Here is an 18,633-nt window from a genome sequence, read left to right as displayed (position 1 = left end):
CACTTTTGTTTATCACTTATTTTTAAAAGAAATTTTTATTTTTACTTATCACTTTTGATATATAAAGAAAATATTTTCTATGTTTTTATTCTTAGCATTAAATATTATTTCTTCATATCATTTTTCAAGATGTAATATTAAATATTAATTAATAGAGTTAATGTGATTAAATACTTATATCAATAATTATTTTCTTAATAAATGTGTCAAACAATGACAAATAAAAGTGAACGGAAAGAATAATATAATGTGAGAATAAAATTTCTTTCATCAATTTTACTACCCATTGAAAAGAATATTTTTCAATGATGTGGGATGGAGAGCGTATATTGTTATTACTCTATGTTTCACTTTACTTGAATTTTGATTAAATTTTAATACATCAAGATAGATTTTTTATTTTTATTTAATATTATTATTATTATGATTAACTAATTACATAAAAACATTAGAAGTCAAATGTAGATTTTTAAAACATAGTTAATAAGGTTAATTTAATAAAATAAACCTCTAATAATGTATTTTTAAGGAGAATATCAAGTCAATATGTGTTAAATAAAACAAAACAAATGAAATAATTTTAAAATTTTTGCATGCATTTTAGTTTTTATCTATTATTCATTTAATGAAAATTTATTGACAAAAAAATTCAAATCTGATTCTCTTTGCATAAATATAAAGAACTTTGGTCCCACTCCACACAAATTATATAAAAATTAAATTTCTTTTACGGTATAATTTGTAAGATATTAATATAAAAATGTAAAGTTATACGTCACATAAAATTATTTGTTATTTTGAATATCATATATTTTCAACCACCCAAAATTACAAGCCACAAAGGCATAAACCGACATTTATGCAAATAAATAACCAAGCAGTTCTTTTCTTGAAGTATCAATACATTGATTATTTTATTTGAGGATATTATTTTATTTAATATACATGCTTCCATTTGAGAATATTTAATAAAATGGAATCAAAATAAATTGAGTGGCAAAAGGTGGAGGATTTATGACTTAGGTCACAAGTTGAAGCTCCATACCATGCAGCGTGAAGCCCGCTATTTAAGTGGAGAAAGATAGAGGGGCAAATTCATTATTCACCGAATTTAGAAGGTTGTGATTGATTCAAAGGATGGGCTCGATTACTAAAAAAAAATAAGTTGAGCATAGCTATATTGTTCCATTATTCATAAATTGGAATAAAGAATTGAAATCATTTTTTTTTTTTTATAAAAATGAAAAATAACTAACAACAATTTTTTGAGAATATTAGTCTGTTAGGTAATCGTGTATGTTTGTGTTTTGTCTTTTACCGTTTTTTCTTTCTTTAAATGTTACTTTCAAGTCTGTGATTTAATATACATCTCGTTATCAAGTTATGACACTTGTTAAACATTAAAAAAAAATTATTTTTACATCCACAAAATCTAAAAAAAAAATCTATACTACATCTGTCCACTTTTACGATAATAATTTTGATTAGAATTTTACGATATATTATTTTCATTATATTGATATGCAAAAAATTGAAATTTATAGTACTTTTTGTGTAATTTTTGAATATCTAATTTTTTTATTTAATCTAATTTAATTTTGAAAATTAGTCAAATTGACTTCGAAAAGCGCAACATGACAATTAAAAGTGGACAGAAGAATAATATTTACTTTTATTTAACTTATTTTCACTACTTCTATTAATACAATCATTTTTTTTATTAAATTTGAAAAAATTTAAAAAGTCACTCCCAAACCCACCCCTATTATAAAGATACATAACGCCTATTTTCATGCTTGTTAGATTCTGAAGTAGGAGTGATTCAGTTACTTTTCCAGGTTAGGGTTCTTTCTCATCCAATTTACTCTTCATCTATTGTTCATGCATTTCGATTTGAAGCTGATAAACAAAAATCTTTTGCAGCATTCTTTTAATTTGACTTCTGAATTTGTAAAATTTGATGTTATAAATCTGAAATCGAATCGAATCTATTGTTGTTGATCAGCTAAAATGGAAGTGTTTTGTATGCAAAATGATGGAGTATATACATAGTGTAATTATTCATTTTTCTTTGTTAGAGTGCAGCAACATACCCAGTATAATCGGGGTGAAGGTAGAGTGTAAGTGTGAAAAAAGTTTAGACTTTTCAACCAGCTGATAGTGCGTAATTCATTCTCCTTAGGACTTTTTAGACTTTCAAACAGCTGATGTGCATAAAGCTTTGGCAATATAGCCTAGATTTAAGACAGACTAGACAGAGAAATGATGATAATTTGAATCTTATGGAAATTATGTATTTTTCTACCAGTGGCATTATTTGAACCCTGCTTCTTGCTGTAATGGAACTTGAGAAAAGAAAATTAGGATGCTTTAGAATATACTGACATCATATTTCTGTGCTCAATACAGGAGACATGTTGATTAATGGATCTAACAAAGGAGAAGGAGAATGTTGTAAGGATCGCGAGGTACACCATTTTCTTTCCCTGCTATAGTGTGTGCTGTGAGGAGCTTTTCTTTGTTTATTATTGCTTATTTCTCTTTTCTCCAATTTAATTGTGATGGCATGAGAAAATTGATGAACCACATATGCCTTAGGTGCAACAAGGCACAATTGCGGCGCCTACATCAGGTCCCTTGTGCAAAACACTTTACTGCATTCAAGGCCTGTATTATTTGCTCGTATTTATGATTAACCACAAGAGCTGTTGTCTATTAACTTCTGATAGTGGTCAAAATCCATGCAAGCATCTGCATAGCTAGATTCTCGTAGCGAGGCGCTTCGAGTTAGTGAAGCACTGTAGTAGCGCCAAAGCCCTTAACTGAGTTCTGAACAAATTAGCATGTACATTATGTTATTACTGGATAATTACTTTGAAAGAGTTACACTATATGAAAAGAGAACATTATGTGAAGAATCTGATGGCTGTGTATGATTTGGTTAGAAAAGAAAAAAACTTATGAGCTCTGTCAATTTCAGTTTTATGTATTTAGAGCATCACAGTTGACAAGTTATGTACTCGGTGTGAACAATTTTATTTACAAATTTCTGTTTATGTATATTATCGTTCACTTTTGTCACTCATGTCTATGAGGTTTCGGGCAGCTATGCGTGATGACTCTACAGTGATCATAGGCTTGTGATACCCTTTGGTGCCTTCATATAGATTATGCCTTAAATGCCTATGCCTAAAGATTTTTTGAATAATTGATTAAATATGTTGTTAGTATAATTACTCAAGTTGCTTTAAGAAGTTGTACCTGCACACTGGTTTTTAAGCTTTTTGGTTTTGAATTGTCTGACTTGTTTATTTGATTTATATGATAACTGCAAAGGTTTTATCCGTGATTTATCTTTTAATTGTGCTTATAAAAAAATCTTTGGCCCATGAAAAGGACTCCCTTATCTAGTGCATTTCAATTGCCTATGAGAAGCTACATATGTAATGATATTCAACAACAACATACCCAGTGTAGTTCCACACAGTGGGGTCTGGGGAGGGTAGAGTATGCAGACCTTACCTGTACCTCAGAGAAGCTACTTATGCAATAATATTCAACATGAAAATAGAATGTAATTTTGAAGATTTTGTATGTAGCACCAACTGGAACCTACCACAAATTAAACCATATGGTTACATAGTTTTGTGCAGTTTATCTCAAAATAAAAATAAAAGATAGTTACCTGCAGTTTATAGAACACAGATACATGGATCTTTACAGTTTTCTATGTAGCAGCAATATGGAAACTAATGTACTGCTGCTGATGAGGTTATCCTTTCCCCCCTTTTCTCCAGGTCACGGTTGACCCAGCGAAACTTCCATCTTTGACTTGGCAGCGCAAGTTAAACTGTGATGATATTTCCCTTTCAGAATTCAATCTTAAGCTGAAAGAAATGGTTACTCTGGTATGTGAATAAACTCTGATTTTCATGGTTTCACTGATTCGCGCCAACCTTCGTTTTACCAGACATCGTGGTTGAACATATTGAGAAATACTTTAGAATTTCAGGAGCTCTATACTTTTGTGAAGTCAGTCAAAAAGCATGTTTTCAAGCCGTTAGATCAATTAGGAGCTAACTGATAGCCGCTTTAGCTTTTTTGGAGTTTTGCTGTTCTAATCCTAGATTTGTTAAGTCAATGCTACTCATGTCTCTATGAGGCTGATTAAACACCTGTTATATAAGTATTTGATGTGAATTGTACTTGAATTTCATGCATTAACTTAGAGCTAGTTAGACATGTTGTCAAATAAAAAAATAGCTACATGAAAATGCATGCACCAGGAGCCTAAGTTGGTATTGTGATACCTGTGAAAATCTTGTCACTTTCTACCTTGAACTCATTGTTTGTTATCTTGTGGTACTTTTTGTTTCATGTAGGCTCCATTAGGTTTCCGTCTATGGAAATATCTACAAGAAGAAAAAGCCAAAGGAAAGGTGATTTCCTTTTGTTTCAAGTTTAAGTATCATCATCTTTCTAATTATTAGATGCACTTGTCACCTATATTTTTGTCTTGCAGGATGCTCTGTTTATCAATCCTTTCATAAAAAGGGTCTACTCATCATGCCAAGGAGTTCCTATTGGTGGTATGGGGTATGATACTAGATATTCAGAATCTTTTAATTAGTCAAAGAAAAAAATTGCTGCACCTACTGTTATTAACATTTTAGTCATATTTGCATGATAATCCATTCTCTCTGTACAAAATTATAATACATTTTCATGTTATCGATACACTTTATTCTGCTCTCATTAAGATGTTAATGAATTCATATCATACATGGGGAATCTTTAGACTTCCCACTGGATCAGCACAACTTTAATTTTTGTATTCACCGTAGAAAGGGGTTAATTATCCTACATGTCTGCGTACTGTTTGATTGAGTAGATATGTGATCTATTGCTAATATGTTGAAGCCACTTCAACTGAATTATTTGGTATCTGTTATCTAAAAAGAAAGAACTTTCAGTGCAGGAAGCATAGGAAGAAGTTTCAAAGGAGAATTTTTGCGCTGGCAAATATTTCCTAGGATATGTGAAGATAAACCAGTTCTAGCAAACCAATTTTCTGTAAGTTCTATGAAGTATATGACTATATAACTGTCAAGTGCTTTGTATTTCACAAGTATATGATTTTCCTTTAATACTTCAGATAAGCTACTTTTTAACAAGAAAAGATTTGATGAAGGAGTTCAAATGAGTAGGTCACACTCATCTTTGATTTATGCTATCTTGTTGGGATAAATTACATTCCCACCGGGACTTTGTGATTTTTCCAGAAAAAACATTTGAACTTTGCGGGGGACCTATTATCCCCTTATCCTTGTAAGAAGTGTATCATTGACCGCCTTATATAGCAAAGACCACTGTAAGATAGGTGTGTGTCTAACACGCGGTGCCGCATGTCCAAAAAAATTATTTTGTTACTTCAGATTACCCCCCATTCCTCTACTCCTTTGACATTCTCCCCTTCCTCCTCAAATACCCCCAGTCAAACTATCACCGTTGTTCTAGTCTTACTTTCTCACACCACAGTCTTGTCCATTATTCAAGATCCGTTCGAATAATGCACCAAAGGAAATACTCCTCTAGCATGCTGTCAGAAAAGCTTGCATACTTAAATGGACCAAATGTATATGCGTTGGCTACCTATAGAAGGCTTTTCTAAATCAAAGAAAAATATCATAAGCTTAGCACATTCTGCTGTTAATGGCTCTTTTCCTTGAGAAATTATTTGATTTCATCGAGAGGGGTAGATCGGTTTAGATGGTTCAAAACAGTTCTAGCTATAAAAAAGATCATGAGAGAGCATTGGATGCTGAAATTAGTTATATTCAATTGATTTTTTGTTGTACCAAATTCAAAGATGTTTGATATTTTCTAATTTCCTGTTAATTGTGCGCCTCATTTCAAAGCAGTGCATGCTTCGCTTCTTGTCACTTCAAGCCCCATTGACCTTATCATTTTTTGGTGCTTTTGCTTTCTAAAAATACTCGGGATATACTTTTATCTTGGTCTACTTACTAGGATCCAATGTACATACATGCAGAAGTAAACTTTGAAAAATCATTCAAAAAAATTAGTTTACCAACGAGTTAAACAGTTCTATGCATGAGTACAGTTCCCTGGATGACAAAATAAGGTCTAGCAAATATGAAATTAGCTCCACTTTCTGATGGAAAGAGAAAAAAATGAATTTCTCAAACATGGGAGTGGTCTATGTTTGTTCAAAGGATTGCCTCCGTGAATATAACATTTTTGACTTAGCATATCAAGATTCTAAAAGTTCTTAAACTAAAAAGCATCTGCAGCAGTGCTGTATGAATTATAACAGTCATTAAGAGCCTGCATGTGCAGTAAAGAGGAATAGCAGGATTAAATCTGATCAATGTTAACGAAGCATTGGAGAAGAGACAGCGAGCAAAGATAGAAGCAGGAAAAACCTTATTTGCTGTTATTATTTCAGCGTGTGACCTCACTTGACTGTGGATTACTATTGCAGATATTTGTTACACGTCCAAATGGTGAAAAATATTCTACTGTGTTATGCCCGAGAACTCCAAAGTAAGGAGCTATTCTTTTCTTTGGTTATAAATGTTTTTAATTTTCTCACTGTTGTCTTGCCTACTCACAATCTATGTTGCTCATACTCTTCAAAAATGTCGAAGGGTGCATATCGGATCCTCCAAGATTAGTGCAATTTTGGAGGTTCCGACACGGGTACGGCATCATTTTTGGAGAATCCGAGTAACATAGCTCACAGTATTATATATTTATGGAAGAGATTCAGTGGTAAGGCCATTGATATTTTGTGAGTAAACAGTGATTCTTCAGCTTCTGGAATAGGATCTTGGGACTGGAATTTGGGTGGCCAAAATTCTACATATCATGGTCTTTATCCAAGAGCGTGGACTGTATACAATGGTAATTTTATGTTTGACCAATATATTCACTAGTTTGATGTGCTTCATTAGGGGTTGTCTTATATTTTCAATTTTTATCAAGGGGAACCTGATCCAGCACTCAGGATAGTATGCCGTCAGATCTCTCCTTTTATCCCCCACAACTACAAAGAGAGCAGCTTACCTACATCAGTCTTTACATTCACAGTTGGGAATATTCAGATCTCTTTTTAACCCTCCATTTTTTTCTGGTGGAGATGTATTTTGTAGCATTAACTTTGCGGGTTGAATTTTATTTTGTTCAGCTGCATAACTTGGGAAATACTTCTGCAGATGTCACTTTGCTTTTCACCTGGGCAGTAAGTTTTCTCATGTGACTTTGATTTACTCAGTATTTCAGAATCCAGATTATGAATGCTGCTAATCCATCTTTCGGAATTTTGTATTATTTACTCGTTCTCAAGAATGGGAAGATAGTGAGTAAAACATTTGTTTTCTTCTTTCTTTTTTGTGTTCACAGAATTCTGCTGGTGGAGATTCTGGAATTTCTGGCCATCATTTCAATTCAAAGTTTAGGTCAGATCACTTTTAGCAAGGTTATGACTTAGTCATAAGTCCCAATATTTTATTGAACTTCTGTTTTTGGTTCACCATTAGATATTGCCTGCTTTTCTGAAGCTGAAACTTTACATTGTTTGCTACTTCATGAATTTGTTACATTGCTAGTCAGTTCTGCCATGCTCTAAAGTAAATATGCTCTTTCTTTTCTAGGATCTCTCCTAAAAGTGAAACCTTTGCCTGACAATTCATGTTCAAGTAGTTAGATGGACTTACTGTTACATTTCTTGGGATGGATTCATCCTTTTTTCGTCTGTGAAAAGTCAAAAAGTAGCTTGTGGTGCCGACAAAGGGTAGACATTCTGAAGTCTGCCCTGAAAAATCCTGCCAAATCCTATAGGATAATACTATTTGGGACAGCGTACGCAGGACACACTTCACTCATCATTCTGGGTTCCAGCTTTAAAGACACTCACTTGCCACTTTAAGCTTTATTCTTGAAATATGCGCAAATTAATGTAACAGAAAAATAAAAGGAACCAGAAAAGTGACTGTTTTCTTGGGATTATTTGACTTGGAAGTCTAAAGGAAATGTTCAACCTTTTCTCTGAAAATCTTCTTTTGTTTGTTGTCAATAACAATAACTTGTTCTTTGGTGATGGATTTTAGAACGGAAGATGGAGTCCAAGGCGTACTCTTGCACCACATGTAAGTTTCATCCTCTTGTTAAAGAAAAAAATGAAAGGAAAAACAAAACAAAAATGAAAAAGAAAAAGAAAATGAGAGACTTGGTTACGAGTTTTTTCACAGTTGAACAATAAATTGGAATGCTGTTGAAAATCTGTATTACCATACTCTGTGAATGCAGGACTTCCAAAGAACTTCCTTCTGTGACTTTTGCAATTGCAGCAGAGGAAAATGATGCAGTTCACGTCTCTGAGTGTCCTTTCTTTGTGATATCTGGTGACTCCCAGGGTATTACAGCAAAAGACATGTGGAATGAAGTTAAAAAGGTGTTTGCAATTGCTTAAAAATGGACTAACTTTGTTTATGATTTTCAAATTCGTTTTCACGGGGGTGCCAGATCTGGACCTTTTCTACCAGCATATTACACATGCATTACCCACTAAATGAACGACTCCCTCCGTTTCTATTTGATTGTCATGTTTTGACTTGACATGAAGTTTAAGAAAGTAAAGAAGACTTTTGAATTTTGTGGTTTTAGATTAAAGATACGTAGAATGTACCAAAATGTCATTTAATCTAGTGGTCTTAAACATGTCATGTGGACAATTGAATTTAAAGAGTTGTCAAAAAAGGGAAGAGGCATTCTTTTTGAAATGGACTAAAAGGGAAAGTAGGACAAACAAACTAAAACGGAGGGAGTATGACTTTAACCATTTATATTTATTTTCTATCGTAGCTAATGTCTTTCGTGATTCAATATACTACGTGTCCTTGACATATCTTTTGATCATTTGATGGGACTCTTGATTTCCTACCCTTAAGTTGTGAGAACTTGTTGAGTTTTTATGACATCGTAACATTGTTGATATCTCAGAATTCTGACAACTGAATTTCCCTAAAAGAAGATTTTGATTTGACGTTTTATCAAAGGTATACTCTTTCTTCCCCACTTCCGAATTTTCTTGAACCATCTTCTTCACACTTCGAGAGGCAGATAGAGTGAGCAGCAGGCAATATATATATATATATATATATATATATATATTGTGAGAGGACAAATCCTCAAAATCATACTTTCTACCCCCTCAGCAAAGAAGCTAGAAAAAAGGGTAAGAAATCCTATGTGTTGCCAATCCACCTGACACCTCCAAAGGTCTTCATTGATTACCATATCTCAATTTATTCATCTACTAGGCCAGTACCAGAAATAGAAAGAAGGGAAGTGTCTAATTAGTGTAGAAGGTCCAAACCTATTTTAATTGCAGACTAAACTTATTCTTGGTGCTTGCAAAAGCAGCTTAACAGTTCCTTTCTCTGCATCATGCTCTTTGAAATTGTGTATACTTGTCTGTGTGGCTCTTTGATATTTTGTCTCCATCAAGATATCTTCCTGGTATTAACGGTGACTTCGATAACTGAACATTTGGATTGTTGAAGCAATTTGAAACGTTATAGAGGACTCTCCTCTGTCTCTGTGTGGCGTTTGGCCATAATTTTTTTTTTTTTGGGAGTTGAACTACAGAAAATACGTTGGCCATAAAATTCCATAATTCAACTTCAATTTGAATTTCAGAATTTTCAGAAATTTGAATAACACAAAAAAGCTGTTTTCACTCCATAAGTCCATATTACTCACAAAAATTGAAAAACAACTCCAATTTGTATTCATGGCCAAACACAAAATTTTCAAATTTCATTTTTCACTTTGAAAACAAAAACTACTTTTTTCAATTTTTACAATGAAATATGGCCAAACGGTAACTTGCTTCTGGTGTTAGAAGTTTCCGCTGTTGCTGGATGACTAGTTGCTTACTCTGTGCGCCTAAAGCAGTTTTTCACATCATTATTACTAAGGCTTCTGAAGAATTCCTGAGAACATCTATCTGCTGTTCTAAATAAGAATATTAGTTTATAGAATAAAGACTCAGCAAGCAATGATTTCTTCATGGTATTATTTTGAATTTTTTTCTGGTTATATTGCTTCTTATGTCCACCTTGAAGCGGAAGTATACATGATTCAAACCCATTCTATATTGAAATATTATAAAAAAAAGTGTTTCTCATTTGAATTTCCTTGTTTCTATTTTAATGTCATTCTTTTGTAGGTTATCTGACTTTCAGTAACTGATTCTATACATGAGATATCATTAATAAAATTAGAACTTATCAAAGGGGAAAAAAAACATTCTTGACAGACTTTGACCTGTTTCTGCTTTGATAGCATGGATCCTTTGACCACCTTCAATCTGAGGAAAAGTCAATGCCTTCTGAACCGGGATCACTTGTTGGAGCGGCAGTTGCAGCTTCACTAACTATTCCAGCAGATGATGTAAGAAGTGCAACATTCTCATTGGCATGGGCCTGCCCTGAAATTAATTTTGGAGGTGGTAAAACTTATCAGAGGCAAGTAGTTATAACATTCTCGACCTTATTTGTACACATGAAATAGATGTTTCTTATGCTTTTGCTGATTAATGTTGCTCTATGAACAGGCGCTACACTAAGTTTTATGGTACTACGGGTCATGCTGCTGCAAAAATTGCACATGATGCTATCCAAGGTAAAGCTTGTGCTCCGAATATTTTGAACATGGACTTTCTGATAATATGGGGTTCCATTTAGATGATATTTTAAAATTTTATTTTCTTGATGGGACTCAGAGCATACTCAGTGGGAGTCACAAATAGAAGAATGGCAAAAACCTATTATTGAAGACAAGAGGCTACCCGAATGGTGAGCTTTAATTTTCTTGTGTGCACCATAATTACCAACAACAAAATATTATAGCCAGGGAAGTCCCACAAGTGGGGTACACCATGAAAAAGATTATAGAACAATATTGAGAGTAAAAATACAACTCTTTATGTTTTCTCTTCTCAGTCAACTCATGCACATAAGTGGTTCTTATATAGCCCTACGACTATCTATTGTACTTAAGTATTAGGATTCTACATTCTAATTATAAACTATATCAAACTAATCTATTGTAAACATATTAACGTTAGAATTCTATATCATAATCCTAAACTATGTTGCTTTCTACCATCCCCTCAAGCTGGAGGTTGGCAATCATGGAACTCCAAGTTTGCTCCAGAGTCCATGTAAAGATTGTTGTCTGATGGTTCATTGCTTGTTGTGGAGTTTCCTGTTGAGATTGGTAGGAGTGATCCCACCTTTAAAAGCAAGAGATAGCAGTGTGGTTGTTTCTTCCACAAATGTGGTATGGGTTTGCATGTCCTCTTCCATGGGAAGAGTTGCCTCTACCTCTACCAAACGAACCTTGTATTTTATGGGTCTTGAAAAGCCACGACATCCTTCTTGCTATCTTCATCTCTCATATCGTATCCTCTCAGTGCATTAATATATTGAGTGAAGGTTGCATGTGGAGCTTTGCCCAGCATAACAATCCTCAAGGTCTTCTATTTGTTTCCAAGACCCTTAGCAAATTTTATAACCTTGCTATCTTCATCTAATGGGTTGCGTGTTGCGGTGAGACTATCACAAATTCCTTTGAATTCTTTTATGTGTTTATCTACAGATTTCAATCTCATCTTGATACTCTGAATTTGTTGCTTCAATTGAAATTCCTTATCCTGTAGCTTGTAAGTAATTGTCCTCAAGACCCTCCTGAATTTGTTTGATCGAACTGCAGCCAATAATAAAAAACATTGACTCTTCATTTATTGTTCCAGTTAGTCAACTTCTCACGAAGATGTTTTTTTCTTCCCACTCTATAAACTTAGGGTTGTTTGTTTTCTTCATCGTCCTTTTTATTTACCACAACCTTAGATGATGGTTCATTCACAATATCATCAGCTTATCTGGGTTCTCCAAACAGGACAATTTGAGAATTTCAATTTTATGGGACATATAATTATGAATTGATGGAGAGATCCTGGTGAAAGGGGGAGAGTGGAGGACGTGGAACAGGGTTCAGAATACAGAATAAATTAGGTTAGAATCAAAATTCTGATACCATGAAGAAGATTATAGAACAATATTGTGTGTAAAAATACAACTCTTTATGTTTTATCTTCTCAGTTAACTCATGCACATTGGTGGTTCTTATATTGCTCTACGAGTATCTATTGTACTACGTATTAGGATTTTACATTCTAATCATAAACTACATCAAACTAACTTATTGTAAATATATTAACTTTTAGGATTCTACATCATAATCCTAAACTATGTTGCTTTCTATGTATTACCATATTTGAGAATTATTTTGTGGATTTTTTGCAGGTACCCAATAACACTCTTCAATGAGCTCTATTATTTAAATGCAGGAGGGACAATTTGGACAGGTATGCTTTGATTTCATATGCTTTAACAGTGCTTTAATAAGCTGAGTGTAGCCGATTCATGATCCTTTTTATTTTATTTTTAGATGGATTGCCACCAGTTCAAAGTGTATCAACAATTGGGAAAAGATTTTCCATTGAAAGATCTAGTTCGGATGTTGAGAGAAGTGCTCATTTAACCCATTCAGATGGCACTGCTGTTAGCATTCTTGAGAGGATGGGTTCGGTGTTTGAGGAACTTCATACTCCTGTCTCAGTAAATGCTGCTATCGGAACAAATCTTCTTCAGAAGGGAGAGGAAAATATTGGCCAGTTCCTCTACCTTGAAGGAATTGAATATCATATGTGTAACACATATGATGTTCATTTTTATGCATCGTTTGCTTTGGCCATGCTATTCCCAAAACTTGAACTTAGCATACAACGAGACTATGCAGCTGCTGTGATGATGCATGATCCTAGTAAGAGAAAACTCTTGGATGATGGAATGTCAGCGACAAGGAATGTTCTTGGCGCTCTTCCTCATGATATTGGAATGGATGATCCATGGTTTGAAGTAAATTACTATTGCCTGTATAACACAGATAGGTGGAAAGATTTGAACCCAAAATTTGTTCTTCAAGTTTACAGGGATTTTGTTGCGACAGGTGACAAAAAGTTTGTTGAAGCTGTTTGGCCGTCTGTGTATATGGCAATAGCTTTCATGGACCAATTTGATAAGGATGGGGATGGGATGATCGAAAATGATGGATTTCCTGATCAGACATATGATGTATGGTCTGTCTCTGGTGTGAGTGCTTACTGTGGTGGCCTATGGGTGGCAGCTTTGCAGGCTGCATCAGCCCTAGCTCGAGAAGTAGGTGACAAGGGTTCTGAAGACTACTTTTGGTTTAAGTTTCAAAAAGCAAAGGAAGTTTATCAAAAATTGTGGAATGGTTCTTACTTCAACTATGATAATAGTGGCAGTGCCGTAAGCTCATCGATTCAAGCTGATCAATTGGCTGGCCAATGGTATGCATCAAAGTGCTTTTATATATATCAAGACTGAAGGATAAATATTGGAAACAGAATTACCCTTCTTTTACTTCAGTTTCTTACTAGCAGCCTCCAGTCCTTTTATCTTAGGTTGAAAATTATAATTATACAATATACAGACACAAAGATAAAAATATATTTCTATTTATGAGTATATGGCAAAATGGCTAGGTAAATTTGTTTCAGTTTCTGTATCTTGGGTGGCAAAGCCTATATAGCCTTGTGGGTCAGATCACATCCATTTGCCTGCTTGACCCAAAATAGCTGGATCCTTTTGAAGTATTTGTTTTTATGTCGTTGCATTTTTCAAATCATGATTCTTCTGCACCCTTCTTCTCGTATCTACGGTGCATGCCTATGCAATCTCCTATGTGCATTCCACACTGAACATCTGCTTATATCAATATAGGTAATGCAGTTGGTTATGTTATTGATGCCTCTTCTTCTTTCATGATCGCCATTTTCTTTATTTGTAGGTATGCTCGAGCATGTGGTCTTCTACCAATTGTTGATGAAGAAAAAGCTAAAACCGCACTTGAGACAGTGTTCAATTTCAATGTCATGAAGGTCAAGGATGGGAGGCGTGGAGCAGTGAATGGAATGCGGCCCAGTGGGGAACCTGACTCATCTAGTTTGCAATCAAGGGAGATATGGTCTGGAGTTACATATGCTGTAGCTGCAGCCATGATTCATGAAGACATGGCAGATACCGGATTTAAAACTGCAGCTGGAGTCTATGAAACTGTTTGGTCTGAAGATGGCTTTGGGTAAGTGAAGTTCCTGTTCTTTCCTTCATTTGTTTGAGGTAACTTCATGTTTTGTAAGCTTTTGTTCATTGGACTACAAGAATTCAAGCAAAAACCTTGGCTAGTGGTATTGGGTATTTCTTGTCATGTTTATTTGAGGCTGTTAGGTAATACGATTGCCCCTAAAGGGGATTTTAATCTCCTGGGATACTCCACCCATTGCCTTAAGGTTTTGGATTAGAGTTCAGATTCTTTCACATGGTATCAGAGCGAAAGTTGGTTAGCCCACTTTCACTATTGTTTTCTCTCTACATTTTGTTTGCTACGCTGTCTCTCTCAGATCAACCTATCGACTTAAACTAACTTTGTTACAGACCAACTCCTTAACCTATTGAACATTCTCTCTCTCTACTTCGAGTCTACCCTTCAAACTTCTCCAAGAAAAAGAAAAGAAACGAAGTGTTCAAATCTCCAGACCCAATTCTATTGAGCCTACTCTCTCCCTCTCTCTCTCTCCACTTTAAGCCTACGCCAGTCTTCTCCAATATAATGAAGAAAAATCTCTTCAACTCCATATAGAATTAGGTTACACGTGCTGAGAGTGTTGGGACAATACAATTGTCCCTCATTGGTTGTGTAAGGATTTTCAAAGGGATTTAGATACCTGCGCTACTTCACCCATTGCCTTAAGGATTTGATTGATGATATAGATCTCCTGTAGCTTTTGTTCAGTAGCAATTCTTCTTAGAAGGCTCCAACTCTACAACAACAAGTCTAGTCTGATCCCACAAGTGGGGTATACACGGACCTTACCCCCTACCTTGTGTGAGGTAGAGAGGTTGTCTCCGATGGACCCTCGACTCAAGAAGGCTCCAACTATATCATTGTAATTTTTGGAGTAACACTGACATCAGTATTTGGCAACTCTCGGAGGTTGTGAGATTTTTCCCTATTCCTTGCTTGCTAAATCTGTTCTTCCTCATTCGCAGCTATGCTTTTCAGACCCCAGAAGGTTGGAACACAGAAGGCCGATATAGAGCTCTGGGTTACATGCGTCCTTTGGCAATCTGGGCTATGCAGTGGGCATTAAACCCACCTAAGATTCCCAAGCAAGAGGTGAAGCCAAAACTGGAGGCAGATTCATTGTCTAGGCAACATGCTGGTTTTCAAGCGGTAGCTCGTCTTCTAAAGCTGCCCAAAGAGAAAGATGCTAGAAGTGTTTTTCAGGTCCTTTTCGATTACACCTGTAAAAGAATAACAGGCTAATAGAAGCTTTCTGAAAGAACCTGCATTCTCATATACCAGAACAAATATTCTTGATCAATTCCTTGTGGATACATTCATTGTTATTCTTCTGAATAAGAGATGGGAAGAGTCAAGTTACAAATGTGTATCTGTTTGTACTAGACAGAATTCATGTGGAAAGAAAGTTGGCAATTTGTGTGTTTCATAGAAAATAATTCATATATTTTTACATCTCACTTTTCTCAGTTTTGTATCAATGTAGATAGTAATTTCTAAAATACGTACACAAAATAAACTAACACTGCTCGAAAACTACTGTAAACATTAATTTGTGATGGAGTTCTAGCCTTTATTCAAACCCTCACAACTTGAATCCAAACTGTTGTACTAGTTAAGTTGACACCATTTCCACAAAATTTTGCATACGACACTAGACCTGACTCCTGAGTGAAGAGTAAATCCAGAAGATGTATCTGCCATTAAATTAGAGTGTTGATTCTTACTTCATCGAAGATTTTTTTAAAAGTATATAAGCTAGTTATTTTTTGGTATTTTTTCACAAGGTAGAAAATGGTCTACATACGCACTACATTTAGTTGGTATTTTTTTCACAACGATTCTTGCTTTTCTAAAACGTCAAATATTTTTAAAACAAATTTAGTTACAGTCAAATACATCACTGATAATTTATTACTATATGTATAGGCACATTTAATCAAGTTTTAGGTGACATAGGAACATCCCCCAAAGAAAGTTCCCCTTCATTAATCAAAACAAAATTCAATGAACATGAAATTTGTTTACTTTAATGTGACAGTTACTGTCCGTTAATTTCCCATCCAATAGGAACACATAAGTTCCAAAATTCTTGGATCACCAGACACCCCTTTATAAGTTGGATTTTTTCATCCAAAACTCATACTTCCTCTTTCTCTTTTGTTTCATCAACACTGCAAAAATTTAAAAATTCAATCTTCTTATTTTGGATAGAGCGGTTTTCCATCATATGGGAAATGGAAAACCGCTCTTTCAATATTCTCTCTGTTGATTCTGTTGAAATTTCTGTGTATGTACAAGGAATTGCTATATAAAAATCTAATTTTTTGAGTTCTTGTAAGTTGTTTGGTAGTTCCCCGTCTTTCGTTTTATGATAAATTTATTCATAATTTGAAAAAGTTGTGATCTTTAGTCCAGATTGTGGATTTTGTTTTGACACTAAAAATCAAGATTGGTGTCATTTGATCTTGAGTGCACACTATGGCTGAATTTTCCAAATGTTCATGTCTTAAGCCTACTAAGTGGTTGAAAGGAAAAGTGATTGGATCAGGATCATTTGGGAGTGTTCATTTGGCAATGGACAAGGCGACCGGAGGATTTTTCGTGTTGAAATCTACAGACTCAGAGGCAGGATTTAAGTTTCTTGAGAATGAAGTTGAAATTCTTGAGAATTTGGATTCACCACATATTGTTAAATTCATTGGTAAAGATTTGTCTTTTGAAGCAAATGGTAAGAGAAAGCTGAGTCTTTTTCTTGAATTTATGACAGGAGGGAGTTTAGCTGATGTAGCAGAGAAATTTGGAGGGTCATTAGATGAAGAAGTAATTTGTTTGTATACAAAAGGAATATTAAAAGGTTTAAAATATCTTCATGAAAATGGAATTGTGCATTGTGATCTCAAGTGTAAGAATATATTGTTAGGTACTAGTGGAGAAATCAAATTAGCAGATTTAGGATGTGCAAAAAGAATAAAAGACCATAAGGTAAAAGGCATAACAAAATCTCTATCAAAGTCTATTGGTGGCACACCTTTATGGATGGCACCAGAGATTTTGAGGAATGAAGAGTTAGATTTTGCTGCTGATATATGGTCTTTAGGTTGCACAATAATCGAAATGGCGACGGGGAAAACGCCATGGGGAGGTGATATATGTACAAATCCCCTGGCTGCAGTGTTGAAAATTGCTTGTAGTAATGAAATGCCACAATTTCCATCACATTTTTCTGATGTTGGTTTGGATTTCTTGATTAAATGTTTGGAAAGGGATAGTAAAAAGAGGTGGAAAGTTGAACAATTGCTTGATCATCCATTTGTTTCAAAGGGTAATTCAGTAAAAATCAAGAATTTTAAAGTTGCTAGTACACCTGCTAGTGTTTTAGACGGTGGAATTTTCTCCGAGATGGATTTCTCAGATGATCAATTATCAAGTGATGAAGATGAATCTATGAGTGGAAATGCATTACGCGATCACGGGTTTTGGATCTCAACAAGAGGAGGGAAAATGGACTTGGAATCATCAGAAAGTTGGATTAATGTGAGGAATTAGTTGTAAATTTTTCAAGAAAATCATACGTTTTTTTTTTGTTGAGGAAGTTGTAAATAGACTAGGTGAATTTTGTATTGCATGTGTATGAAATTGTGATTTTTTTTTAGAATATGTTAGGATTTTTTTTTCTCTCTTTATTATATGAGGAGGCTACTTAAGGATGTGAATTACTGTACTATATTGGCACACTGCTTAGTTTGCTTCCTTGTGGAATAACGTTCTTGTTTTAAATCAGTGAGTAAATGTAAATACTTTAATTGATTTGCATAGTGAGTATTAAACTATTCATTATTTTGTGTTCATTCATATTTTCGAGTAGAAGTGATTAAACAAGACATGACACAGTTGTAGTTTATTGAAGATATGACCTTAGAAAGGAGATTGCAGAAGACATATTTTGGTAGAATATTAGTAGATAGTAGAGTGTTGTCTTGCTTATCCTTCCGTACTAGTAGTAGTGGTATTTCTTCTTGTCTTTCGATTTCTATTACTATCTACTAACCGCTTTTTTTTTTCAAAATGTTTTATCATGCTTTCTGCAGTATTTTGCCATGATTTCTTCACTTCCGTTATTTCTTTTCAAGCTGCTTTGATGTGACTTTCTTTGTACTAGGATCTATCGAAAATAGCCTCTCTACCTCTCCAAACTTCACTTATAAAATCATGTTTTCATTCATATTTTTGAGGTTTTATGTCATTTTTTTTTCACCAAAGAATTTTTCGTGTATTTTATGTTGGAAAAAATTCAGTCACACTTGATGTTTATTCTAAATACATGATCGTATGACATGTGTCTTCTACATCCTCTTTTTCCCTTTAGTTGTGACA

General features: G+C 34.4%; 2 protein-coding genes across 3 annotated transcripts; both read left to right on the top strand.

Moving 5' to 3' along the window:
- The first annotated feature begins 1,749 nt into the window (after positions 1-1,749).
- LOC125861032 (uncharacterized) lies at positions 1,750-15,682 on the top strand. Of its 2 annotated transcripts, XM_049541129.1 has the most exons (20): positions 1,750-1,838; positions 2,410-2,468; positions 3,798-3,908; positions 4,383-4,439; positions 4,523-4,596; positions 4,974-5,073; positions 6,506-6,567; positions 6,827-6,927; positions 7,009-7,112; positions 7,211-7,264; positions 7,426-7,481; positions 8,133-8,171; positions 8,332-8,476; positions 10,372-10,553; positions 10,643-10,710; positions 10,811-10,883; positions 12,396-12,457; positions 12,541-13,465; positions 13,966-14,256; positions 15,225-15,682. In XM_049541129.1, exons 2-20 carry the CDS (start codon positions 2,415-2,417, stop codon positions 15,499-15,501), a joined length of 2,835 nt encoding a protein of 944 aa, XP_049397086.1. In that variant the 5' UTR covers positions 1,750-1,838; positions 2,410-2,414; the 3' UTR covers positions 15,502-15,682. The 2 variants fall into 2 exon arrangements, with proteins under 2 accessions (XP_049397086.1, XP_049397089.1); XM_049541132.1 differs by lacking the exons at positions 1,750-1,838; positions 2,410-2,468 and having other exon boundaries at positions 4,979-5,073.
- A 1,021-nt stretch (positions 15,683-16,703) lies between these two features.
- Positions 16,704-17,805, top strand: LOC125853869 (mitogen-activated protein kinase kinase kinase 18-like). Its single transcript, XM_049533623.1, has one exon. The coding sequence runs from the start codon at positions 16,738-16,740 to the stop codon at positions 17,803-17,805; it is 1,068 nt and encodes a 355-aa protein (XP_049389580.1). The 5' UTR covers positions 16,704-16,737.
- The last annotated feature ends 828 nt before the right edge of the window (positions 17,806-18,633 follow it).

Source organism: Solanum stenotomum, chromosome 1 (assembly GCF_019186545.1).
Source record: "Solanum stenotomum isolate F172 chromosome 1, ASM1918654v1, whole genome shotgun sequence".
Taxonomy (NCBI): Eukaryota; Viridiplantae; Streptophyta; class Magnoliopsida; order Solanales; family Solanaceae; genus Solanum; species Solanum stenotomum.
The sequence above is the reverse complement of the archived record's forward strand: the minus strand, read 5'-3'. Positions and strand labels throughout refer to the sequence as shown.

Coding starts and splice junctions, on each gene's coding strand:
- LOC125861032 (XM_049541129.1), top strand. CDS start 2,415: ATGTTGATTAATGGATCTAACAAAGGAGAAGGAGAATGTTGTAAGGAT. Junction 4,440..4,522: donor AAGAAAAAGCCAAAGGAAAG/GTGATTTCCTTT, acceptor TTTGTCTTGCAG/GATGCTCTGTTTATCAATCC. Junction 7,265..7,425: donor CTTTGCTTTTCACCTGGGCA/GTAAGTTTTCTC, acceptor TTGTGTTCACAG/AATTCTGCTGGTGGAGATTC.
- LOC125853869 (XM_049533623.1), top strand. CDS start 16,738: ATGGCTGAATTTTCCAAATGTTCATGTCTTAAGCCTACTAAGTGGTTG.